The sequence below is a fragment of the Pygoscelis adeliae genome, unplaced genomic scaffold, assembly GCF_000699105.1.
Source record: "Pygoscelis adeliae isolate BGI_AS28 unplaced genomic scaffold, ASM69910v1 Scaffold105, whole genome shotgun sequence".
Lineage (NCBI taxonomy): Eukaryota > Metazoa > Chordata > Aves > Sphenisciformes > Spheniscidae > Pygoscelis > Pygoscelis adeliae.
In genome coordinates, this window is record NW_008824807.1 from 2,242,639 (window position 1) to 2,264,386 (window position 21,748).

General features: G+C 39.7%; 1 protein-coding gene across 1 annotated transcript in view; it reads right to left on the reverse strand.

Annotated features, from left to right (window-relative positions):
* RGS17 (regulator of G-protein signaling 17) overlaps window positions 1-21,748 on the reverse strand; it is a 29,471-nt gene continuing 7,723 nt past the window's right edge. Inside the window, exons 2-4 of the mRNA XM_009324150.1 lie at window positions 6,469-6,558; window positions 4,317-4,551; window positions 1-768 (exon numbers count right to left, since the gene is read on the reverse strand). Coding sequence (XP_009322425.1) covers window positions 580-768; window positions 4,317-4,551; window positions 6,469-6,558 — 514 coding nt within the window. The 3' untranslated portion in view covers window positions 1-579. The remainder of the gene's footprint in view (window positions 769-4,316; window positions 4,552-6,468; window positions 6,559-21,748) is intronic.

Sequence of the window (21,748 nt, forward strand, 5' to 3'; positions counted from 1 at the left end):
TCTGTACAGAAATATTGGCTTCAAAAAGTCAGTGTATTGTACTCAGTAGAGAATGTTGAGTAATGCTACACCTTAAAAATTGGCTTTTTTCAGTTAGTGATGTTAAAAAATGCAAGCCTCTTTCTGGTTTGCTGCAATTGTTTCTATGTACCATAAGACTGTATTGCACAAAAAAAAGTTCTTAAATACAGATATAATTTATGTTATTGGATTAAATATTGCAACAACTAAGTGGTAAGTGAAGCAGTTTTACCTTGCACATGCAGTGTGAGGATACACAAGGAGACTGTTCATAAAACTACAAATACATCATTGCAATCTTGACTGCAGTAGGGTGAAAGGAGTGTGAAACAAATGTATTTTGGCAAATCCATTGTTCCCCTCCCATGCCATCTCGAGCAAGGAGGACCTTGGTAAAAATGTAGACAGAGACCATAATATGTATTTGTTTTCTTCACAGTAGCCTGAGTAGTGCTAAACTGTAGTTCTCCAGGAACCCAGCTCCAGATGTTATTAAACTACTTTTCTTCCATCCCACCCACCCACAAAAAATCAAGTTATTTTGTCTGAAAATTAAAACTAAGTTTCAGAAGTAGAGCCTGTAATACTTTCAACAAGAGACTTATAAATCTGAGAGTTCAAAAACCTTGGAAAAGAGTCTCTGTGCATTAGGGTGTATATCTGGAGTTGGGCATCTTCATACATGTGAGGGCTGGGATCCAACAAGTTTCTGTTGATCACTTCTCTCACCCGGGAATCAAGACTAACCTGAAGAAGATGAGAACAGACTAATATTAAACAGTAATATCGGAAAGGCTGTTATACCTATCTTTTTTTCTCAGGACTCCATTGAACATGCCGAGTTTGTCAGTTTATTCAAGTAATGCTCTGTGCTTCTTTCAGAGCCACCGCACAATTACAGACTGAGACCATCGACTCTATCTCAGTTTTGACTTGGTCTTTGCATCCATCTTAAGATCTGTAAGATGAAATGCAGCTGTATAACAGAATAAATACAGTGCAACTAAATAAAGCTCTGCAGTAACCTGGATTTCCCAAAATATGTTATTTTACCTTAAAAAAAAAGTTACATATTTAAAATTATTTCTCTGAAATGAATGTTCAATGACTCTCATTCAGAGAGCTGAAATGTTTCTTTCCTGACCATTTGTGGTTAAATCTTCAGAAGCTTTCTGTTCAGCGTTCTCATCTGGCTGCCTTACAGGTTTTTTTTCCCTTTTTTTTTCAGGCACTACACTTGTTACTCACAAATTACCCAGAGTTTTTTATTGTTTTTATCTTGTTAATCTCCCCATTAATATTAACTATTTCAGATTTGTTCTTTTCAAGACTCTCTAACATCTGGTAGTTTATACTTTCAGGATATCATATGTCCATATTGAAGCTGTTAGCAAGTTTCAATTTTAGCATCTCATTTACTTTCCATTTGTAATAAACTCCTGTGCCTAGGCAGAAAAGGACATATTATGCTTGGGATGAATGCACAGATGATTTTAGAATATCATTTAGAAATGTGAGTGAATGTACAGCTTATCCACAAAATGCTCTAAAACCAGTAAAATTAATGCCTTCCGGATGAAACGAAATGGCAGTAGCAGGAAAGCCCACTGGGGCCAGCAAGGGTTTACTCAGCTAAGAAGAAAAAGGCTAAAACACTGAGTAGAGAAATACCAAGCATGGATCAGCTAAGCTACTGTGATTTACACCAGGCTGCAATCTGACCCTACTACTCTGCAACCATGTAAATAGATATTTGTATCATCTGAAGGACTGAGTTCAACCCCGGAAAGCTCCACGTACCAAAATACCTTGATATGTGAAGGACGCTAACTGAGATGGAAGCTCAGAACATGTGTGGATGTGTGAGCTTGTGTATTTTTGTATGTGGTGAAGCAAATGCAGTGGTATGGTATGGTGCTGAGGAGTGAACACACATTTTCGTTATATCTTCAGTACCAACTGTAGAAGCTGGCATTGTTGGTTTGTTGGCATATTGGAGTATGTTACTGCCACAGCAGGCAAGCTCTTTCTCCTCCAATATTTGCTGTTACTTGGTTATCGGTCACGAGGCACAACTATTATGCAGCCTAACTGTGAGTAAACTGTTGCCTGTTCATGCTAGCAGACCGTACCTATTACTCACGTACGCTATCTCTGCAGAACATCCATTACGCCTGCTTAATGCACACTCTCCATCTAAGTGCTCACTGCTACGCCCGCACGCAGCACCCCGGGGCGCAGCAGGCGTCCCTGCTGTACGCCTCCCTTACGTTCGGGCAGCGGTGCTGCGTCAGCTGCCATGAACAGCCTCCCCACGTTCCCACCCTGGCGCTTCCCCTCCCTTGTGCTGGCACGGCTGTCTGGGCAGCCCCACAGCTAGCTGAGTTAAGGAACAGATCCATCTGAAAGTGGCATTTCTTTTCTGGGCTGTTTTTCAACCCAGGCATTTTTCTGATTGAATTCACTGCCTAACTAACGTAGCTGTGCAAGCAGACCGGACTGCACAGCAGTACTACAGACCGGTGGGGCTGCTCGGCCCGTGACTCCCGGCTTTTAGACACAACAGCGTGCAGGGGTGCAGTGTTATGGTAGTTTTGAGAAGCAGTGGTGCAGCCATGCGTCTTCAGAATTTATTTGAATAGAGTTCAATCCCAGACCATTGCATTTCTGTAGCACTGAAATGACACGCTAAGATGTAAGCAATTCTCCCCCTGACACACATGCGCACGCACGTATCTTCGCAAAAACAGTTTGTGCAGCTAGCTAACTGGTTCTTCATTATCAACTGTAATAGCTGGGATAAAAAGCTCAAATTTGGCAGGATGGTGGGGCTTTGTGCCATTGAATATAGTAAAAGTTAATTGCACTTAGAGAATGAAAAAAATTTAATTATGGAACCACTAATTTACATTGTAGTTTTTCAGTGACTCACTAAAGCCAGATGGCAAAACTAGTTGGAATTACTAAAGGTATTTCCTTGCTAAACAGATGAATACAAGGTATCTGTTCTTAACAGATACCTTAACACTAAGACCTTCTGCCTCAGTAACTTCATCCCTGAACAAGTGACGCTAAATATTTCAGCTCTTATGCCAAAAGATATCAACTGGAATGGGATGCCTGGATGAACAAGAACTTTTCAGCTCCCGTGCTGATCTAAAGCGTTGCAAACAGTTCTTGTTTGCCTCATAAGATTTCCAGTAGGGGCAGGAGCAACTGGATTGATGACATCCGCACATGTCCAGTGCATCAAGTTTGTGAGTAGTTTTGTTAAACCCTAAGTCAAACAGCACTTAGTGTTTGAATTTTAACTGCTGGTTGATCTTAGCTTAAAAAGACAACTGCGCATTCAGCACATATATATGTACTAGAGATATTATATTAAAAGAAAAACTCATTATTAGCTTGCTATACTGGCAGTTATCTCACTCCAAAGCAAAAGCATACGCTATGGCACAAGAGAAGATAATGGAGCTATAAATTGCTGTTGGCTTCATTCATATGAATGAAGTTGCAAATTACTACTGCATGCAGTGCAGAAGTAAAATGTAGGAAGCAAGGTCCACAGTGAGCATAAATAAGCATAACGCCATTGAGTAGAAAGTCAGATGCAATGCACAGAGACAAGGCAAAGGAGCTAAAGGTGCACGACGTGGCCTAAGACAGACTATTCTATAGTGCTTATATATTTATATATCTTGCTATTCCAAAACATGGTTTTATAGAGGATGCTTTTTCTTTACTCCAGGTGAAGATAATTTCAGAATTTGTCTAATTCAGTTTAAGGGTTAAGAAAATCTTATATAATTTCCTAGATATTCTTATACCTTTCATTAGAGAAAAGACATGGTCTCCATTCCTGGTCTCTCACACAGGAATATTCAGTGCAAATTTGGATTTTCTCCCAGACAGCTGTTGCAGCAGATAAATCTATAATGATTCTGATTTAAATTCCTTAATTTTGGTGCCTTTTCTCCACAAATCCATTTGCATTACTTATTTCCTCTCTCTGGCAGGCATGTAGCATTACAAAAGAAGCATACCCATTTCTCAGCCTTCTTACTGGAGTTTCTTGAGTCTTATAGAGAGCTTTGAGGTGTTGCAGCCAGTGATGCTAAATGGCCCAGCTCCTGTGTCTCTACTTTTTCTGTCCCTTCCTTTCCTGATTTAATGTCCATACTAAGACTTCCATCTGACAGATCAGGCAGACTTTCAGACCCCGATCTGGCAATCCAGGGTATAACATTTCTGCTCTGGAGTAACAGAAAATGCAAATGTAACATTTACAGCTTTACCTCTTTTGGTGATAGTATAGAAATGTAATCTTCATATATAAGTCTTGCTTTTTCTTCAATAACTTTCTTGTTCTGTTCCTTCTTTAGATCTTCACATGCAAGCCAGAAAAGCAGGTTCTCCTCACTGTACTCTGTTCGAAGAAACTCTCTGAAAAGGTTCCTCCCAGCTGGTGTTTTCATCATCTTGTCAAAATTCTGAGCCCAAGACAAAATTTCATCTGCAGTAGGGTTTTGGCTGCAAAAGCAAAGTATCATTACAAATATGCTTCTATTTTTGTAACGGTGTTTTCATACAATCGCCCAAAAATTCTCCTTTCAACTGCACTTTTGTCCAGAGTGAAAACTGGAAGCAACAAGGCTTCAGCAGTGACAGCAGAATTTTGTTCACTCTTCACTTGTGCATTCATTATTTCAATAGCCCACTAAACATGTTTAATGTTACGAGACATGCACTTGGCTTTCTACAAGTTTTCTACTAGTGCTGTTAGCCATCAGACTCAAAGACAAAATCCCACAACAGCATTGAATTCCTGCCTCTGCAGTTAAAGGGGATGTGATTTCAGGGAGCTGGCAATAGACTCTCTTTCATGAGGGGTTTAGATGACACCTGATGTCCCTGCCTACTTCTGATGGTGTTTGGCCAGTCACTGGCTGCCACACAATTTGGTTCAGGAAGGACAAGAAAAACAAAAGGCTTGGCAGCCAAGAGCATACTAATGAGGCCCAACAAAATAGTAATTCAGAGAGCTTTTAAATTAGCATATTTCTCTGTGCTTGTACCTAAGGGTTGCTAAGCTTCCCTCTGTTTGGTGCTATTGACCTGAATGATGATCTATTGGCACAAGATGTGATGGATGTTGCTGGCAAAACTGGAGAGAGAAGTGGGAAAAAGTCCTTATTCCTATTTTCTGAAGGAAACTATTTGTGGCTTGTAACAGTGGACGCACTGGATAAGTGATCAGAAGACTAACTTGCGTCACTAATCCATTAATGTACCAATGAATAGCTTGAGAAGGTAATACTCCAAGTTACTTAACAACAATTAAATATAGTTTCAAACTTAATTCTGAGCGCTCACCCTCCCCTTCCTGATAGGATCCAACACAAGAGCTTTACTAGCTGTTGTTAATAGCTTCTGTGTAATCATGTTGCACAATAAGTGACATTTATCTACATGATTTCTCTTCAAGTCCATTTATCAACTCCTACTCTGCATGCAAGGCAAACTGGATGATGGGAAGCTATTTGTGATAACTTTTCGGCAGTCCAAAAGATCTAATAAATGAGAAAGTGTTTAACATTTAAACTATCCAGCAAAATAATTGCAATCTGAACCAAAAAGTATAAACATACAGATTTGAAGGTAAATCTTCTCTCTGAGGAGAGTGAAAAGAACCTGCTGAGGGATGGAGCTGACAAGCGACCTGTGCTCCCTCGTTGTCTATTGGGAAGCTTTCTTCACTACAGTATTTTGTGGAAATTTCTGACATTGTCCTCTCAGAAATGACCATGAGTAGCAATGACGACAATGAGTTGTTTGGGTTGCTTTTACCATCAATCATATCCTCCAGAGTTAAGTTTGAATGCACTTTTTATGGGATTAGAGAACTCAAGGCCACTGATAGGTTACCATTTTTCCCAACACAACAAACATGGGCCCAAGCTTTAGACAGAAACAGAAGCTCAGACTTTCAGTGCGTGTTAACCTGTTTTTCAAGGTATGTGTTTCCTTGGTTAATTCCAGTGAAACCATAGTCCAAGCTGTTTTATGAAACGTAGCCATGTTAAAAATCTGTCTGTGAAGTACGCTTGTGCCGTTAGTTTTACTTCTTGTCTGGATAAGCAGAAGAAAATGATCGCACAGGTAGCAGAGGCTTCTTACAGAGACCCACAGGTCTATGGAACCATCCATGCACTTCCCATTCCTCCCCACAGTTCTTCCCCACAAATAGGAAACTCTAAGTAAGCCTGACTTATGAATGTCTCTGCTGGCATTTCATTGTCAGGACAGATTTTGCTTCCTTTTGTACAGAATTTTTTTGAGGAAAAGTAATTAAAATGACATTCCCGAAGCATAAAAACCAAGGCAATTCTTGGTATTAGTTATAGGCAAATTAAAAACATTTACTAGACAACAGTTTGACCAACTTACCATTCTTCTATGACTTGGATACTCTCCATTTTGGTCGTATGTGTTGGCCTTCCTGCATTGTCTCCTCTATCTTCATTCCTAACAGTGAGGCTGCAATGTAGTACAACACTTTATTTTGTCTAGAGAAAGTTAATTTAAAACAATGACTATAGTAATGCAAACTTTTAAAAGATATAAACCTATGTAAAGTGTCGTTTTTCACTCTTGCCCCTAAAATTTTGGAGAGAAATTTTTGATAACGACTTTTCCCCTTAATTCTGATGAATATTAATTAACAGTTGCTATTAGCATGTGTAATTTTTTGCAAGCTCACAGTTTATCCACTGAAAGATGGACACAAACTTAGAGGTCACTTTTGGAGTGATTTCACTTAGTAAATTGAGAATATTAGTAACAATAAGGGTAGGGGGGATAAGAATATCTGAACTGGACATTAGTGAGGCTTTGGTGCCCCACCAGTTCTGGATGGTTGTTCATTCTTTATGAACGTTCCCTTTTTTCTCTCCAGGATACGGTGGCAGTATATGGCTCAGATACAGAACTTAGTGTGTGGCAGCTCCTTATGATTTCCTCCTCTGACCTAAATTTGTTTTTCATTCCAAAAAGTCAAACTTACTGGCCTCTCAAGAGAAAGGCATCCATTACCCTCATAGTACCACAAGGAAGGAAAAGAAAGACTTCCTTTATGTAAGGATGTTTTTAATTTTTTTTTCTTCTTTTTTGAGCTGGTAACTATCACCACTTATTTTTCTGTAAATATCTTTTTAACCGGCTTTGCTTTAGTGGTAGCGACTTCCTCTGTGTGTGCTCTCTGTGAATGTTCTGGAACATGGTATTGCCAGCAAAAACACAATTCCTGATAACAACTGAAATAAAGCACATTTTGAATGACATAAGTATTCATACAGGAAACCTGGTTCCAATAATTAAGCTTAAGAAGTGGAATGTAGTAAGGAGATGGAGATTTCCCTTTATCAGGTGTTCCCTACATGTCCAACTGAGAGAAAGCAAGCAACCAAGCAAAAAATCCCCCCTCCCAATCCCAAGAGAGCTCATATTCTGAATATTGAGTATTCACCATACAATGATGCTCTCAGTCATCCTAAGTGGCGATATACAAAAATATGTTGGTAGCATAAAGCTTCTCCCTCCCCCACTAATCTGAATAACTTCTGCTCAGCTCTAAGAAGAAATCCCAGCTTTGAGACATTTTTAGTACAAATAACCGTTCTTTCTAGTCCCTCTGCATTTATGAGTTTCTTCCAACATTTTTTCAAGCATTTGGCAGAGTTAATAGGTGATCTCAAATACTCTTCTGAGAACTGGAAGTTTAAGCTCCCAGGTAAAGCAGAGCACATATTAAGACTTAAACATTACAAAGACGTACACTTTCAAACGAAGCTGTTTGATACTGGTTGCTCCTTCACTTACCTGCCAAGACCTTAGTTCAGGCCCTTGGTCCTGCTTCCCCTGTTACAGCGTAGGAATGCAGCTCCAGTGCTGCTAAGGTGTTAGGGTGTCATCAACTGCTGCAGGAGAAACAACACATCCTGAACTCTGGGGTTGGCAGGTAAAAAGCCTTTCCGTCTCCTCTGACCTGTTGCTCGTCAGTCTATAGAGGGAGCACCCAGGAAAGCCAATGGGAGTTCCGTATACAGGAGGAGAAAAAGGACCATCCACTTTCTGTCTTGTAATCTTTAAGTCCACACATGTAACTGCTTAGGGTCACCTTGCATCTGGCCGGAGCACAAAGTCGGGGTGAGGGAGAAGCAGGGAAGGCACAAGGCTTCTCTCTCACCCTCCCTCCCTCCCTTCTTTGCAGTCCGTAGGTAGAGCAGCATTTGTCTTCTCTGCTGGGTGCAGAGAACTGAGTGTCCTTTGGTTCCATGGAAGAGTAACTCCATGGAAGGAGGAAACAGCTTGCGCAGGTTGGCAATGTAACAGGGTGTTCACCCGAGTCTGTCCAAAAGAGAATGAAGCTGCCTGTTTTCTTTCCTCCATCGTGTGAGCAGCAGCTAAGCTGTACTGAGATAATTTACTTGTCGAGCAGTAGACATCCAGAGGTTTGGATGCGGAGTCTTACTGGAAGTAGGTGGTGACTCATTTGACAGCAGTTAATCTACACTGCTAATTTAATTTGATGTCTGGGATCAAATACTGTTTGTTTTGCTCATGCAAAATCTCTGCTAAACTTAGGAAAACCAACATGGGCTGATGAAGGTGGAATACAAGTAGTGAGTGGTGAGTAAGAAAGAGAAATAGGAAAACAGACAAGAAAGCCATGTTGACTTCATTGCACTTTTTTATCAGAGGAGTAATGGATAGGCCCTACGCATTTTGATTTTCTACAAGACTACATCTCAGTAAAAAGTTCAGATGGTGGGCCCAGAACGTAGCATGCAGTTTTCTGGTATCTATACCAGAGTGACAATGCGAAGTACACACTTGGCCCTAATTCCTTCACCTCACCATTCATGATTGGAGTTCAGTGGCTGAAGTTAGTCAGAGTTGCAAAACAGGGAAGACTCTAAAGAAAGAAGTGTTATACTTGGTTGGAACAATTTCTCAAGTTTGGGTATTGTATTTAAAACTGTGATAAATTTATAATACATCTTGGCCTAAATTCTGCATTATGTTTCCAGTGACAAACACTAGCACTACATTTCAACTTTTATTTATCTACATCTGTCAAGGCTGGAGTTCCATCAGATACATTACTTGTGATATGTTTTTCCTGTGAAAGAAACCATCATTTTTATGCAGAAGTACACTCAATTCAGAGATGTTCTGTTTTCAGTCAAGGAACTGGTTCCTGTTCACTTAGAAAAAAAATTAAATATTTACACATTTGTGACTGCAAAGCTAATTTGAAAGCAGCCTTTAAATAACTCTGATCACAATAACAGATTGCTACCTTTTACCTCAAAATGACAACACCGCATTGCTATTTTCTATGTTGCTATCTTCAGCTGAAAATACCCTATCTGTTCACATTTCTCTGTGGAATTCAAGCAGTCCTCAGCAGCAAAGGCACCCTGCATACCTGGAGTTGGTGTCCTTGATACATTATTCCATCATGGAAGCTAGCTGATTATGTCAGAAGAATTATGCTGTATAGTGTAAAACTAAACAGAGTAAAAGTAACAGGATAAAGATTAACAAAATGATCTTTCTTAATTAAGGCTTTAAGAAGAGGAAATTGCTGATATGCCTTATCAAAAAGTAGTTAAATGAAAGGGAGGTGTTCTAGAGAGACATCTGATGTAAATTAACATATATGGTGCCAATATTATTTATTAGTTGGAGTACATCCAGCAGATATCTTTAAAATTTAGAGATGTAAATTACCCATGATAAAAGCACAACGAACTACTAATGGCTTAAAAAGAGAGAGTTTGGGGTGTCTAAAGGCAGAGTTTAAGTGGAAAGCACAAGCACTGGTTTGTTTTCTGTTCCTATGGAAGGTTTGTTCTGCTCACTTTTATGCTGATTTTATTGCTCTGGAGAGTATGGTAAAAAGTGCTTCAGTAAACCCAAGTGGCCTGAGCTTGATGTATCTTTCAAATATATCTCAGGTTCCTGACTTCTACAAAAACAATAGTTTCTTTAACTACTGCAACAGTATTATTATGAGTAATTTCTGTTTGGAGTGAGTGCATTTCTATTTTGCAACTTCACAGACTTTATAAGTAAAAATGTTAATGACCAGGGACTACCTGAAGAAATATACAAATTGAACAAATTACCACATATAAGGTTAAACTGGTCCAGGTTCCTAGCTGATGTGTTTTTGGAGGAAGTACTGGGATTCAGAAAACCAATCTTTATTTATTTAGCTACTATTATTTGCCTGTTAATATTAATGTTCAGCAATTAAATAATTGTTCTGTTGAGTAATTACTTAGCTAAATCAGTATTGCAGGCCACTGGTGCATGGTAAGGTAAAAAAGCCAAGCTAATTGGATAAAATCATCAAGAGAGTTGGACTAATTTAAGAGCAAAAATCTCACTGACTCTTCCTCCAGGTGTTTCCAGCCAGTAGTTTTAGCCGTTTTTTTTGGGGGGGGGGGTTAAGTGGTTTTTTTTTTAAGTTTTTTTAAAGTTGCTTAGCATCCCTACTGCTGCACTTACCTTCTACTGCCATTAAGAAACCGAAAATCATTTGGAGCTTGGACCTGATCTTTCATTCTCTGTATATCCAGTGAACAAATAGTCTTTAATTGCTTCCCAAGGGTCAGATTCTCGTGTACCAGTAGCCTTAATCTGGTGAATCAGTGAAATTACTGTTATCACTATGGCAAGAAAACTATGCCATTGTGACAGGTGCTAAGATTAATATTCTGCCCATGCATGGCTAACACCAGTTACTATTCACTCAGGTATTTTCTCAGTTATGTGCATCATAAGCAGTATATCATCACAGTATTTTGCAATTATGTCTGGCATTGAAGACAATGTGACGATTAAAGCCTCTTGCCTTAGTGGTGTTTTTTGTGCTGCCATGAAGATAAGGAGTAGAAATCAAACGGCGACACTGTGACCTGGTTGGTAGGCTACTGGGTTGCCGTTCAGGAGATCTGTGCTCAATTCCTACTTCTTGGCTGAAGTTTGTAGATGCTAGGCCCTGCAGGGCAACGATTACATTTTAGGCTGAACCTGTGTATGTCACACAGTAGGGCCACAAGCCCTCTAGCCACCGCTGTAACAGAAAAACCTTCCTTATGCCAGCCCAAAGGCCACATGAAGTCAGTTGCACATATATAATCTAAAGGCAGAATTTGGTTTTCAGATGAAAATCAATATTCAGTTAAGATCCTCTGGATAACAGATGTTCTGACATGTTTCTTTCACTGATCTACCCTTTGAGACAGTATCTCTCACTGGCACCACTCTTCACCTTACCCTACTCCTAAGAATTTTTATTATCATCAGATCAAGAGACAAAATATTTTTAGGTCATAGGTCCAAAAGCCAAGAAGGATTTTATTGATGCTTAAGTCCAGCTTCCAGTGCAAGCGAGCTACAGGCAGGACTGGCATAACTTAAATAATGGTGATTTAGTAGATGTAGATTAAGTGGAGGCTTTCTTGAAAAACCACAACTCCCTCCCCCCAAAAAACCACAAGAGATCAAGATTTAATTGTGATTTTAAAATTCCACTGGTAGATGATGTAAAATGGCCATTTACCTAAAATGCTGACAAACACAGGCTGAATTTACCAAATAGATTCAGATAGGAAATATTTTTTCAGGGTCACTGGAGGAGGAAAAGCCCTCCTTTAAACTAACAGGTTAGTGCACGCATTCAGGATTTGAAACACCCTTCTTGTGGGACTGCGATGGGGTAGAGGTCTTTCAAGCTGTTCTGCTGAAGCTATTCCACTTTGGTGAAAATAATAGAATACTCATTACACAAGACAGAAACAGGAGACTCAATGGCAAATCATTGTCTAATGAATACTTTTAAGCATTTTATATAAAGTACAGTATTTTATACATCATTGAGGGGAGAGCCTGAAAACAAGAACACATGATTAGTGCATTCTCCTGAAGTGAGGGGAAGGTGGTTTTGAAAACTCTGAGACAAAGATGGGCACCAACCCTAGATCTTTCACCAGCTGCGTAAATACCTTAATTCCTCAGTACAAAGTGGTTGTGCCCCTGCCTGTCTCCAAGCTCTTTGATTCCTTTACTTTTATTATAAGTGTCTGGCTTAAAGCATGCTATGTGAACAGGAACATATTTTTCCTGGTTTTAATTTGGATGCAGAAAAAGTGCATGCCAGTATCTTTTTAATTTTGATTGTGGTTCGATCTGACCAGACTGTCTTCAATTCTGTGGTTCAACAGTCAGTCATTGAAAAATCAGTTGTTTGCCCAGCTCTGTTCACAAGTTCACTCCTACATGCTGAGGCAGGCTCTGGTAGAAGTCAGAGACGTATGTGGTCCCTGTATGCTGTATGATAATGCAACAGACAACTATACTGGCACTCTTTAATTTCTTTTATAAAATCGAAGATAAAATTCTTTTCTGACACCTTGTTTTCCCGATAGCTGGAATATTTAAGCCTGAGGGCAGTGAAAACTAGTTAGGGCTGTGTTTGTTTATGAACAGAAGAGCATGATGATTTTGCTATACTGTACAAAGCAATAATAATGAAAAAGAATTTCAATACTATCATGATCCATTCATAAAGAACAATACAGCTATGTTAAAATCACTTAGAGTCTAGTCAGTAATGCTGTCTTCTATCTACCTTCTAATGGCACAAAAATAGGCATCCATGAGAATGAAATGTTACATGAACAATATTATCCAAGAATAACTTTTTTTTTTAAGCTGAGTAAAGGGTAAAAACCTGCTTTTATCAAAGTTAGGAAAAGAATTCACTTTTTGTTACAGTAAGTGAATAATGTCCAGAATAATTATTCTGAGAAAAACTAGAGCTAGAGTCATGATTTTTATGAAGAAGTGATGCCTTGCACTAGGTATTTTCATAGGTTCAGGTAAACTAGCATTACATCCTTCAGGCTCCTGGCTGTATTAGAAAGGGGATGCACCAGCCATCAAAGCCATGCGTTGTGGTCTCTTATCTCTGACCGCTGAGAATTTATCTCCTGGTAAGAACAGCAAGACAGACTAAAGCACTTAGACTGTTGTAATAATACCAGTATATGCAAAACATGGAAGTGCAGAGCAAACTTCAGCCAAGTTAGTGGCACTAAATGAATTCTAGAGTAGAGGCTTGCATGGACCCCTGGAGGTCTGCAAGGCCAGCATAAGTGATATGCAGTTCATCCACAGGAAGACGTGAAACAGTAAAAATTGCAAACTTGGTATTTCCATATGTCTGCATTGGTTGTCTGCAAGAAACTTTGGAGGGGAACGGTGGTCAAGAGCCTTTGGAGTCATTTACTTGAATTGATCAGAATCTGGTCTTAAGTCAGTCAGCAGAACATGATAAATTTTGTTCCAAGGAAGAAACAGATCAAAAAAATGTGAAGGATTTTTTGTGGAATTAGTGTCCATCCTAGTTCTTTAATGAGATAAGATTTACAGATCTTCACTGAATTCAGTAAAGAAATGTAGGATGTAGAATTTTATACTGAAAACAAGTTAGAATTTTAGTGAAAAATAGCTACATCCTTCTCTCAGTAAAAAATGAAGTCTTGTGCTTAAAACTAAGTGATGGAGATTGTGTTTAGTAGACTGACACAGGAAAGCAGTCTGTTGGGGAAAAGCCAACAATTACCATACGGTTATAATCAGCCTACTTGGCAGTGTCCACTGAAACTATAAACTCCTTTCAAAAAGTCCAGGTACCTGTGGTGCTAAGTTTCCTGAGTGCCAGAGTTACATTTGCCTTAGGTGAAAAGATGGTGCAAGAGACATGTATAATCCAAATTGTTTTTAAAAGAAAAAAACAAGCAAGCATAGACTCCAGCTTGGACTCAGCTGTTTTAAAGTGAAAAAATATGTGTTTGCAAGGAGAATTTATAAACTTGAGGTCTGATTCTGCAAGCCTTACCTCATGTAAGAAAAAAACCCAAACAAATATTTTGTTTGTTTGTTTGTTTTAAATAATGCAAGTATTTGCAAGGTTAGCATCCTGGAAATTTTGTATTAGAGCTAAAAACCCTCCGATATTTCAAAGCTTCAGATGGGGGAAGGAATGCGGAGTCACAAACCTCCCACTTCTTTTTTCATCTTACACTGTGGTCTCATCATTTTGACCTGTAACCATAAAAGCCGCAGTGATAACTGGCCTTTTTTTTTTCCCCTCAAAGGTCACAAAAAGTAAAATAAAAATGAAAGAAATTATAAAAAAAATGCTTTGTCTCTTCCAATGGCTAGAAAACATTCAATTTCTTCCTTTCCAGTTTTCCTTGGTGGTATTTTTTCCCCTCGATTCCGTTTGCTGTGCTGTAGCGCGGTGTACTTCAGAGTTTTCCCCTTTTTTCCATCTCTTTCTTTGAAGAGCGTGCAGCTGAGAAACAGTCTGTAACAGACGGTTGGGCACTTGTGTGTGCCGTGAATGTGCTTTCAACTGAAAAGCTTAGTATCTGCTCAGGATCCAGTAATAGTAAATGCAGGCAGACTTCTGGCTCCCATATGCACCTTTCTGCATACCATAAATCCTGTGGGCCAAGGGGGAGCTCAAGGTGGAAATTTTCTGGTCTGATTTTTGCTACCCAGGATGGGTGCAGAAGCTGTTTTGCAGGCCCTTCCACTGGTGTTTTATAGAGAATGCAGCTGACTGGAACTGAGTTTGTGTTCCGCACAGATTTGACAGTTAAAGATAATTTACTTCTGAATTGGATTTTCCACAAAATAGTGTTTGTGGAAAAGTTTAAGATTGATGACATTTCATAATTTGTTTTGATGGTTTTAAGAATAATTATCATTACATTTTAAAATGAAATAGTCAGTTTTCTTGGTTTCATTCATTGTTAGTAACTGTTATTCTAACTAGTCTTTTGTAAGTGATTCTAGTTAATGTCATCAAATAATAGATTTAAATGAAATATTGTGCTTTAAAAAGCTCTTTAGAAAAATTACATTCTGTCATAGTAGATGTTTTTCCCAGTAAGCTTTCTGATTACAAGAAAAGAGATTTTCTAATAAGAAAACAGTTCATCAGGGAATCCAGCAGCTATAACCCTTAACTTCATGATACCTGGCGTTTATTAGAACCTCATCTCTCAGAGTCCTGCAAAGAGTCAGCAGCCCCACCTTTCATTCAGAGTTATGTTCATCCTAAGAATGTGGAGAGAAGAGCATTGCCTTACAGCATCAAAATCCTAAAGCACAGCAAAACCTGCATTTGTTTTTTGGGTTATTTTGAAGTATCCTCGCTTCCCTAAAACAGTGTTGAGATTTCTAGAAGAGTGGCATTGACGGTATGGCTGTGGGGTGTGTGGACATAGGAATAAAGAGATGTGGTCAAAACCCCCTGTGCCTACACACAGGTGTCTGGGCCTGTTCGCTACCATATTTCTGACACCTATGCTGTAGCAGCAATCCAGGGGCGACTGAAGGAATCGCTGACAATTCTCCTGTCTTTGTTCTGTAGCGCTGCTCTTGCAGTGCTATTTAGACTTTTCTGTGTGAAAGAATAGATTTTAGCCCTGTGAGATATTTGAGAGTTTAGAAGGAAATACACTTAAAACCACTACGGATGAACAGGGTCCTACCTTTCTTCCTTGTGAAAACCTGGACTAAGGTCTGTGAATTCTGTTGTTCAAAGGCTTATGATAAGGCCAGCTCATCATTGTTCAGAGCTGTGAACTTCCCCGTGAAAAATAAGAAACTTCTCAGTTCATCTGAGATTGTATGTTTCTGCCATACTTTGAAGGTGGGGGAGAGCAGGCTGAATTTCTTACTGCTTTTCAGTTGCAGTGCTTTCTTAATACTGTGCTGGATTCAGCGTAATTGGTCAAAGTCATTACACATTCAACTATAAACCATAAAAGAAAAAGGAGATTGGTGGAAATTAAGGTTTAAGACATCTGGAGCATCTCAGGCTAGTAAGGTCTAGTCAGTTAAGAGATTTAGCTCTGTCCTGATAGTCTTACTTACGTTGTGCTATTCCTCAGCTTGAGTAAAAGCAGAATTGAACCCAAGTGATCTAGTGCTTAAGAGTATAATCATCTCTTTGTTAATGAGAAGTCTTGGCCAAGATTTTGGAGTTTATGTAAGATCGTTATATAAGGTTATTAAATTGCATCCCACATGCCACTGTGAAGGTAGATCATCCTTACTGAAATATGAATGCAAACTTAAGTAAGTCATAGAGGGATGTGCTCAGTAAAACAAGTACCTAAAAAGGTTTTAGCAAATCTGCAGTGTTCCACTCTATTCGCTTTCCTGTATATTTAACGATTTAAAATGGAATAGAGCTAAAATCTGGTAACCTTTTCTGTTCATAAGGGACAGTCGGACTAACGGTCTCTTTTTAAAGCCACGAGCCATACAGCCTCCTGCTGTATTTTCCATAAAAGTTGAATTCAGTATACATTTGGCAGACAAGCTTTCAAATTTGTCCAAACTCTGCATTTTCTTTTTGGACCCCATGAAGAATTTGAAAGCAAAGTCTTGTAGAATCAAATATCCACGTGTCAATACATCTTCCATCATAGATTGCTACTTGCAATGTGATCTTTGATGTAATTTTTATACTGATTCTTTCTTCCTTTAGAAAATGTTCAGAAGCGGATTGGTAGTGGAAAAACTAACCTGCTGGAAACCCCCTGACAAAAGGGACATTCTCCTAAGATACCCACAAATATATCTGGAAATGTTTTGCAAACATTTATGATCTGAATTTAGTCTTTGCCAAGTTGAACACAGAATCACAGAAACACAGAATCACAGAATGGTTGAGGTTGGAAGGGACAGAGCCCTGGAGGTGATCTTGTTCACCCTGCTCTGCTCAAGCAGAGCCACCTAGAGCAGGCTGCCTAGGATCAGATAGGTTTTGAATATCTCCAAGGATGGAGACTCCACAGCCTCTCTGGGCAACCTGTGGCAGTGCTCAGTCACCCTCACAGTAAAAAAATGTTTCCTGATGGTCAGAGGGAACCTCCTCAGCTTGTGCCCGTTGTCCCTGGTCCTGTCACTGGGCACCACTGAAAAGAGCCTGGCTCCATCTTCTTCACACCCTCCCTTCAGGTACTTATACACACTTATAAGATCCCCCTGATCCTTCTCTTCTTCAGGTGGAACAGTCCCAGCTCTCTCAGCCTTTCCTCACAGGAGAGGTGCTCCAGTCCCCTAATCATTTTAGTGGCCCTTTGCTGGACTCTCTCCAGTATTGTCCAGGTCTCTTGCAATGAAGAGCCCGGAACTGGACACAGTACTCCGGGTGTGGCCACCAGTGCCACAACCAACACATTTACTACAATCATATTTAAAGAAAGACTGCGATTGAAGGATATTTTTGGGGGCCACTTAAAAAAATGTAATGATATTTACACTTCAGGATGACTTCAGGGTGAAGGAGGGAAACGCTCTGTCCTGGTTTCGGCAGGGATAGAGTTAATTTCCTTCCTAGTAACTGGTACAATGCTGTGTTTTGGATTTAGGATGGGAACAAAATTGATAAGGCACCGATGTTTTAGTTGTTGCTAGGTAGTGCTTACACTAGCCAAGGACTTTTCAGTTTCTCGTGCTCTACCAACTGAGAAGGCTGGAGGTGCACAAGAAGCTGGGAGGGAACACAGCCAGGACAGCTGACCCAAACTGGCCAATGGGATATTCCATACCATGGGACGTCATGCTCAGTATATAAAGCTGGGGGAAGAAGAAGGAAGGGGGGGACACGTTCGGAGTGATGGCGTTTGTCTTCCCAAGTAACCGTTACGCGTGATGGAGCCCTGCTTTCCTGGAGATGGCTGAACACCTGCCTGCCCATGGGAAGCAGTGAATGAATTCCTTGTTTTGCTTTGCTTGCGTGTGTGGCTTTTGCTTTACCTATTAAACTGTCTTTATCTCAACCCATGAGTTTTCTCACTTTTACCCTTCCAATTCTCTCCCCCATCCCACTGCGGGGGGAGTGAGCGAGCGGCTGCGTGGTGCTCAGTTGCCAACTGAGGTTAAACCATGACACGCTCTCAAGGTCAATGCAGGCTAAAAGGTACATGAAAGGAGACTGGTCGTTTTAACGGACAGCCTTGCTGAACTTGCTTTCCTCCACTGTTCTTGTGTGACTGACTTAAACTACCTAGCTACAGATATCGCAGCTTAGCAGACATCCAAAGGCAGATGCAAACTACCAGTGTGCACTGTACTTGAACTTCTGGAAAAAAGGACAGTATCTCCCTCAAACTTAGACTAGCACTGAGCAAAAGTTGTAACTGTGCAAGAAAGGAAAGAACTAGTAATTTAAAGCAATCTGACTTTCCTAAACTCTCTTTTTTCTCAGATGTATTTTGTTCTTCTGAAAATCTGTAAGAAAATATGCTTTCTGCTGGATTCTACTTTAAAGAGATTATATTACTTTTACATAATGATAGCCACGCCAGAAGCTATTACAACTTTTGGAAGCTTTTAGTCCTTTCTAGGATAAATTTTTGAGATTTTTGTTCTCAGTTGTGGAATGTAATTTCTGTATAGGTAAGAAATCTATGGCTTGTCAAAGTTTGCTTGCCAATGGTTCCTAATGGAGTTAATCTAGCTCTGTTTCATTACCGTAGAGCTGTTTTCTGCTTTAGGCACTATTCAACTCAAGGGTGTATTTCTCTTGTCAGGTCACCCAACAGATCACTAGTCTGGCTGTCAGCTTCATTTCTTCCTTCAGAATAATATTACCATCCATATTCCATCTTGTACAACAGATACATCTAATTACTAGACAATTCGCAGTGTCCTTACTCCTGGCTACAGCTATTTTGCAAGCAATTCCTTCATATATTTGAGACAATTAAAAGTGGCAGTTGTCTAGTGTTCAAAGAAATACAAATTGTATTTGAAAGGGTAACTGGATGAATAAAAGCCCTCCAATCCACTAGCAAGCAAGCCTAGTGGTCTCAATTAATTCTGATAAATGGGCCTGGTCTCAGTTTCCGTAGTGGCTTTTTTTATTATTCTTAGTTTGCAGAGATGAAAATAGCAGCAACAGTAAAGAATTGAGCCTGATTAGGGTCACTCCTTTGATTCCATAGATTTAGTTGCAGTTTCCAGATGGGAAGAGATGCCTGGGAACATTCATACTAAATTCACATTTTTTCTTTTGATAAGGTGTTGTAAAGTTCTTCAATTAAAGAGGGCTTTATGTATTTGTAAAGTGTAATTCCTACCATGATGTTTACGAACACCATATTTTATGAAACTAGCCTGGACCAAACTAGTTTACGCTTATCCACATTACAATCAAATAAGATCGGGGATCTTCCACTTAACATCTGTCCAACTAACAAACAGGATTGAGAACCGCCATGCCAGTCTGTGTATATTACAGGCATCTGTTCTGATGGATGTTAACTGCTGGTTTCCAGATTTTCTGTTAGACAAGGCCCTGAGCTGGGAAGCACTTTCAACATGGATGTCAACAGGAGCTGAAGATGTCCATTGCTCCATAATGGGTGCTCAGCATCTGCCAGTATCAGGCCCTCAATCAGCTACTTCAGAAGAGCCAGAGTTGCCATGTGGACAAATATATATGCTATGGAATTACTGAGGGTGAGTAGACAAGATTCACATCTCCTTTGCCTTTCTGCCTCACATAATGAATGTCTGACCCACTTTTCTAGTGGGAGGATCTCCATCTTATAAGTGTTATCTACGAGGGGTGCAGACTCTTCCATCATACATTCTCTCATTTTTTCTCTTAAAAGCACTAGACATTTATTCCTGTTTTAACTGACATTTTAAACCGATTTGGAATGATACACGGTTAAAAAATAAACCTTTGTAAGATAGAAATTTTGCTGCTAACAGATTTAGGTAGCCTAATTTTTTTTCCCTTTTGGCTTGGAACTACAGACTGCATTTATTCTTGCAGCTAAAATGGGCTGGGAGAGTTCTCTGGCCCTGAGGCTGACTGGCACCACGTAGCCCCAGTCCATAAAGCCCACACCCAAAACAGGGTTTCTGCACCTGCGAAAGGTCATTGCCTGAGACTGTGCACTTTGGCACTGGTCAAAACTCTGCCAGGGAGTTAACACTTGTTAACAATTTAACTGTACGGCTGATTGCCTGAGCCCATATTAGACCCTGGCCCTGACTGCCAGTGTGTTTAATTTGGATAAGATTTTTTTGTTGTTGTTTTTGCATGTTAAATATTTAAGTTTTTATGATATTCCATGATGAATAAAGTTTGGAGGATTTGCAAGGCTGCCTCGGCGCCTTTAATATGACACCATCTACCAACATGCCTTACTTCAGCTTATATTTTGATCTCAAACCCATTTTGACCTTTCACACACTGCATTTCTGTGGTTTTCCACAGACTCCTGAGTTAATGCATCTTTGTGTAAATACATAATTGTCAAATTGGCAATAAGGAAACAAAAAACCAGCCCAAATCCTATCGTGGGAGATTTCAAAGCCTCCAAACTCGTTAACAGCTGAAAATCACAGCGTAAACTGGACTCAGGCATCCTCAGTACTCTTGTTTTTTTGTTTTTTTCTTTTTTCCACAGCAACAGTCAAGCTGTGTGCTGGTGACAGAAAATCTGTCATGACATTACGAATCTTCCTTCAGCCACTGTTCAGCAGACACCAAGCTGAATAGCATTTTGGCACAGGCGGGTGGGAAACGGGCATGAGTGGCGAGGGAGAGCCAAGATGCTGATGCTCTGAAGCAATCCATCTCTTAAACAGCCTCTGAGGAGACATCAAGCTGCTTTACCCCAGTGGAGGTGATTCTGCCGTTGCTTTCTCTCCCTCCAGTCTCCTCAAGAGCAGCTGTCCCTGAATACACTCTGTGTGCTGTGCCAGGGCAGAATCAAGATCATTTTCTAAAGTTAACTAGATTTAGTCTGCTATCTCCTTCTAAGAAGCTACTGTCAGCATCTTATACGCAGCTGAATTAGAATGAGCCTTGTATAATCCCAAATCCCCTCTGAGCATGTATTTATTCTTCAATTTAGGAGGATTGCAGTTCTGATTCTTTTTTTTCTTTGCATTCCAATTTTCTTTACAGAATTGTTTGCTTGAAATAGGACTATTTTCTGCAGTTAGACTGATGAGGGTTTCTTATCTTAGCAGTATTATACACACAGGAATCTATGCATTTGGTTTGTGAAGATTCAGAAACGTTTATCAAAAATTTGCTAATATATTATGTTTATGTTTTACCCATTCTCTAACCTGCTTGTGTTATCACAGGTGGGTAAAAATGTCAGTAAATACATGAGCGTCTATCTGTTCCTCAAAATGAAATGAACTTTCCAAGTCTAAAATATTGAGGATAAAATCCTGATACTAGGAAAGCTTGGCCCAGAGAGCCCAAGGCTGGTTTTGATGTTAATGAGGATTCTACCACTGGCTTGTGATCAAAGTTAACAGACCGGCTGCATAAGAAGCTATTGCTCCATTCTTCGCATTAGCCTTCTAGTTTATTATGGGGAGGAACAAGTTTACCTCATACCTTTGAAAATAGAAACATTTATCAGTTTACATGGAGTTGGACTCAGTTTACAGTGCTAAAGGTTTTTTCAAACCAGAGTTCTTGGCTGAAAATTAATTTAAAATGATTTATGTATCCTGAATGTCTGTGTAGTGTCTCGTGTATCTTTGTGCTTCCACCACGATTTCATGGTAGGCCAGCAGCGCCTTA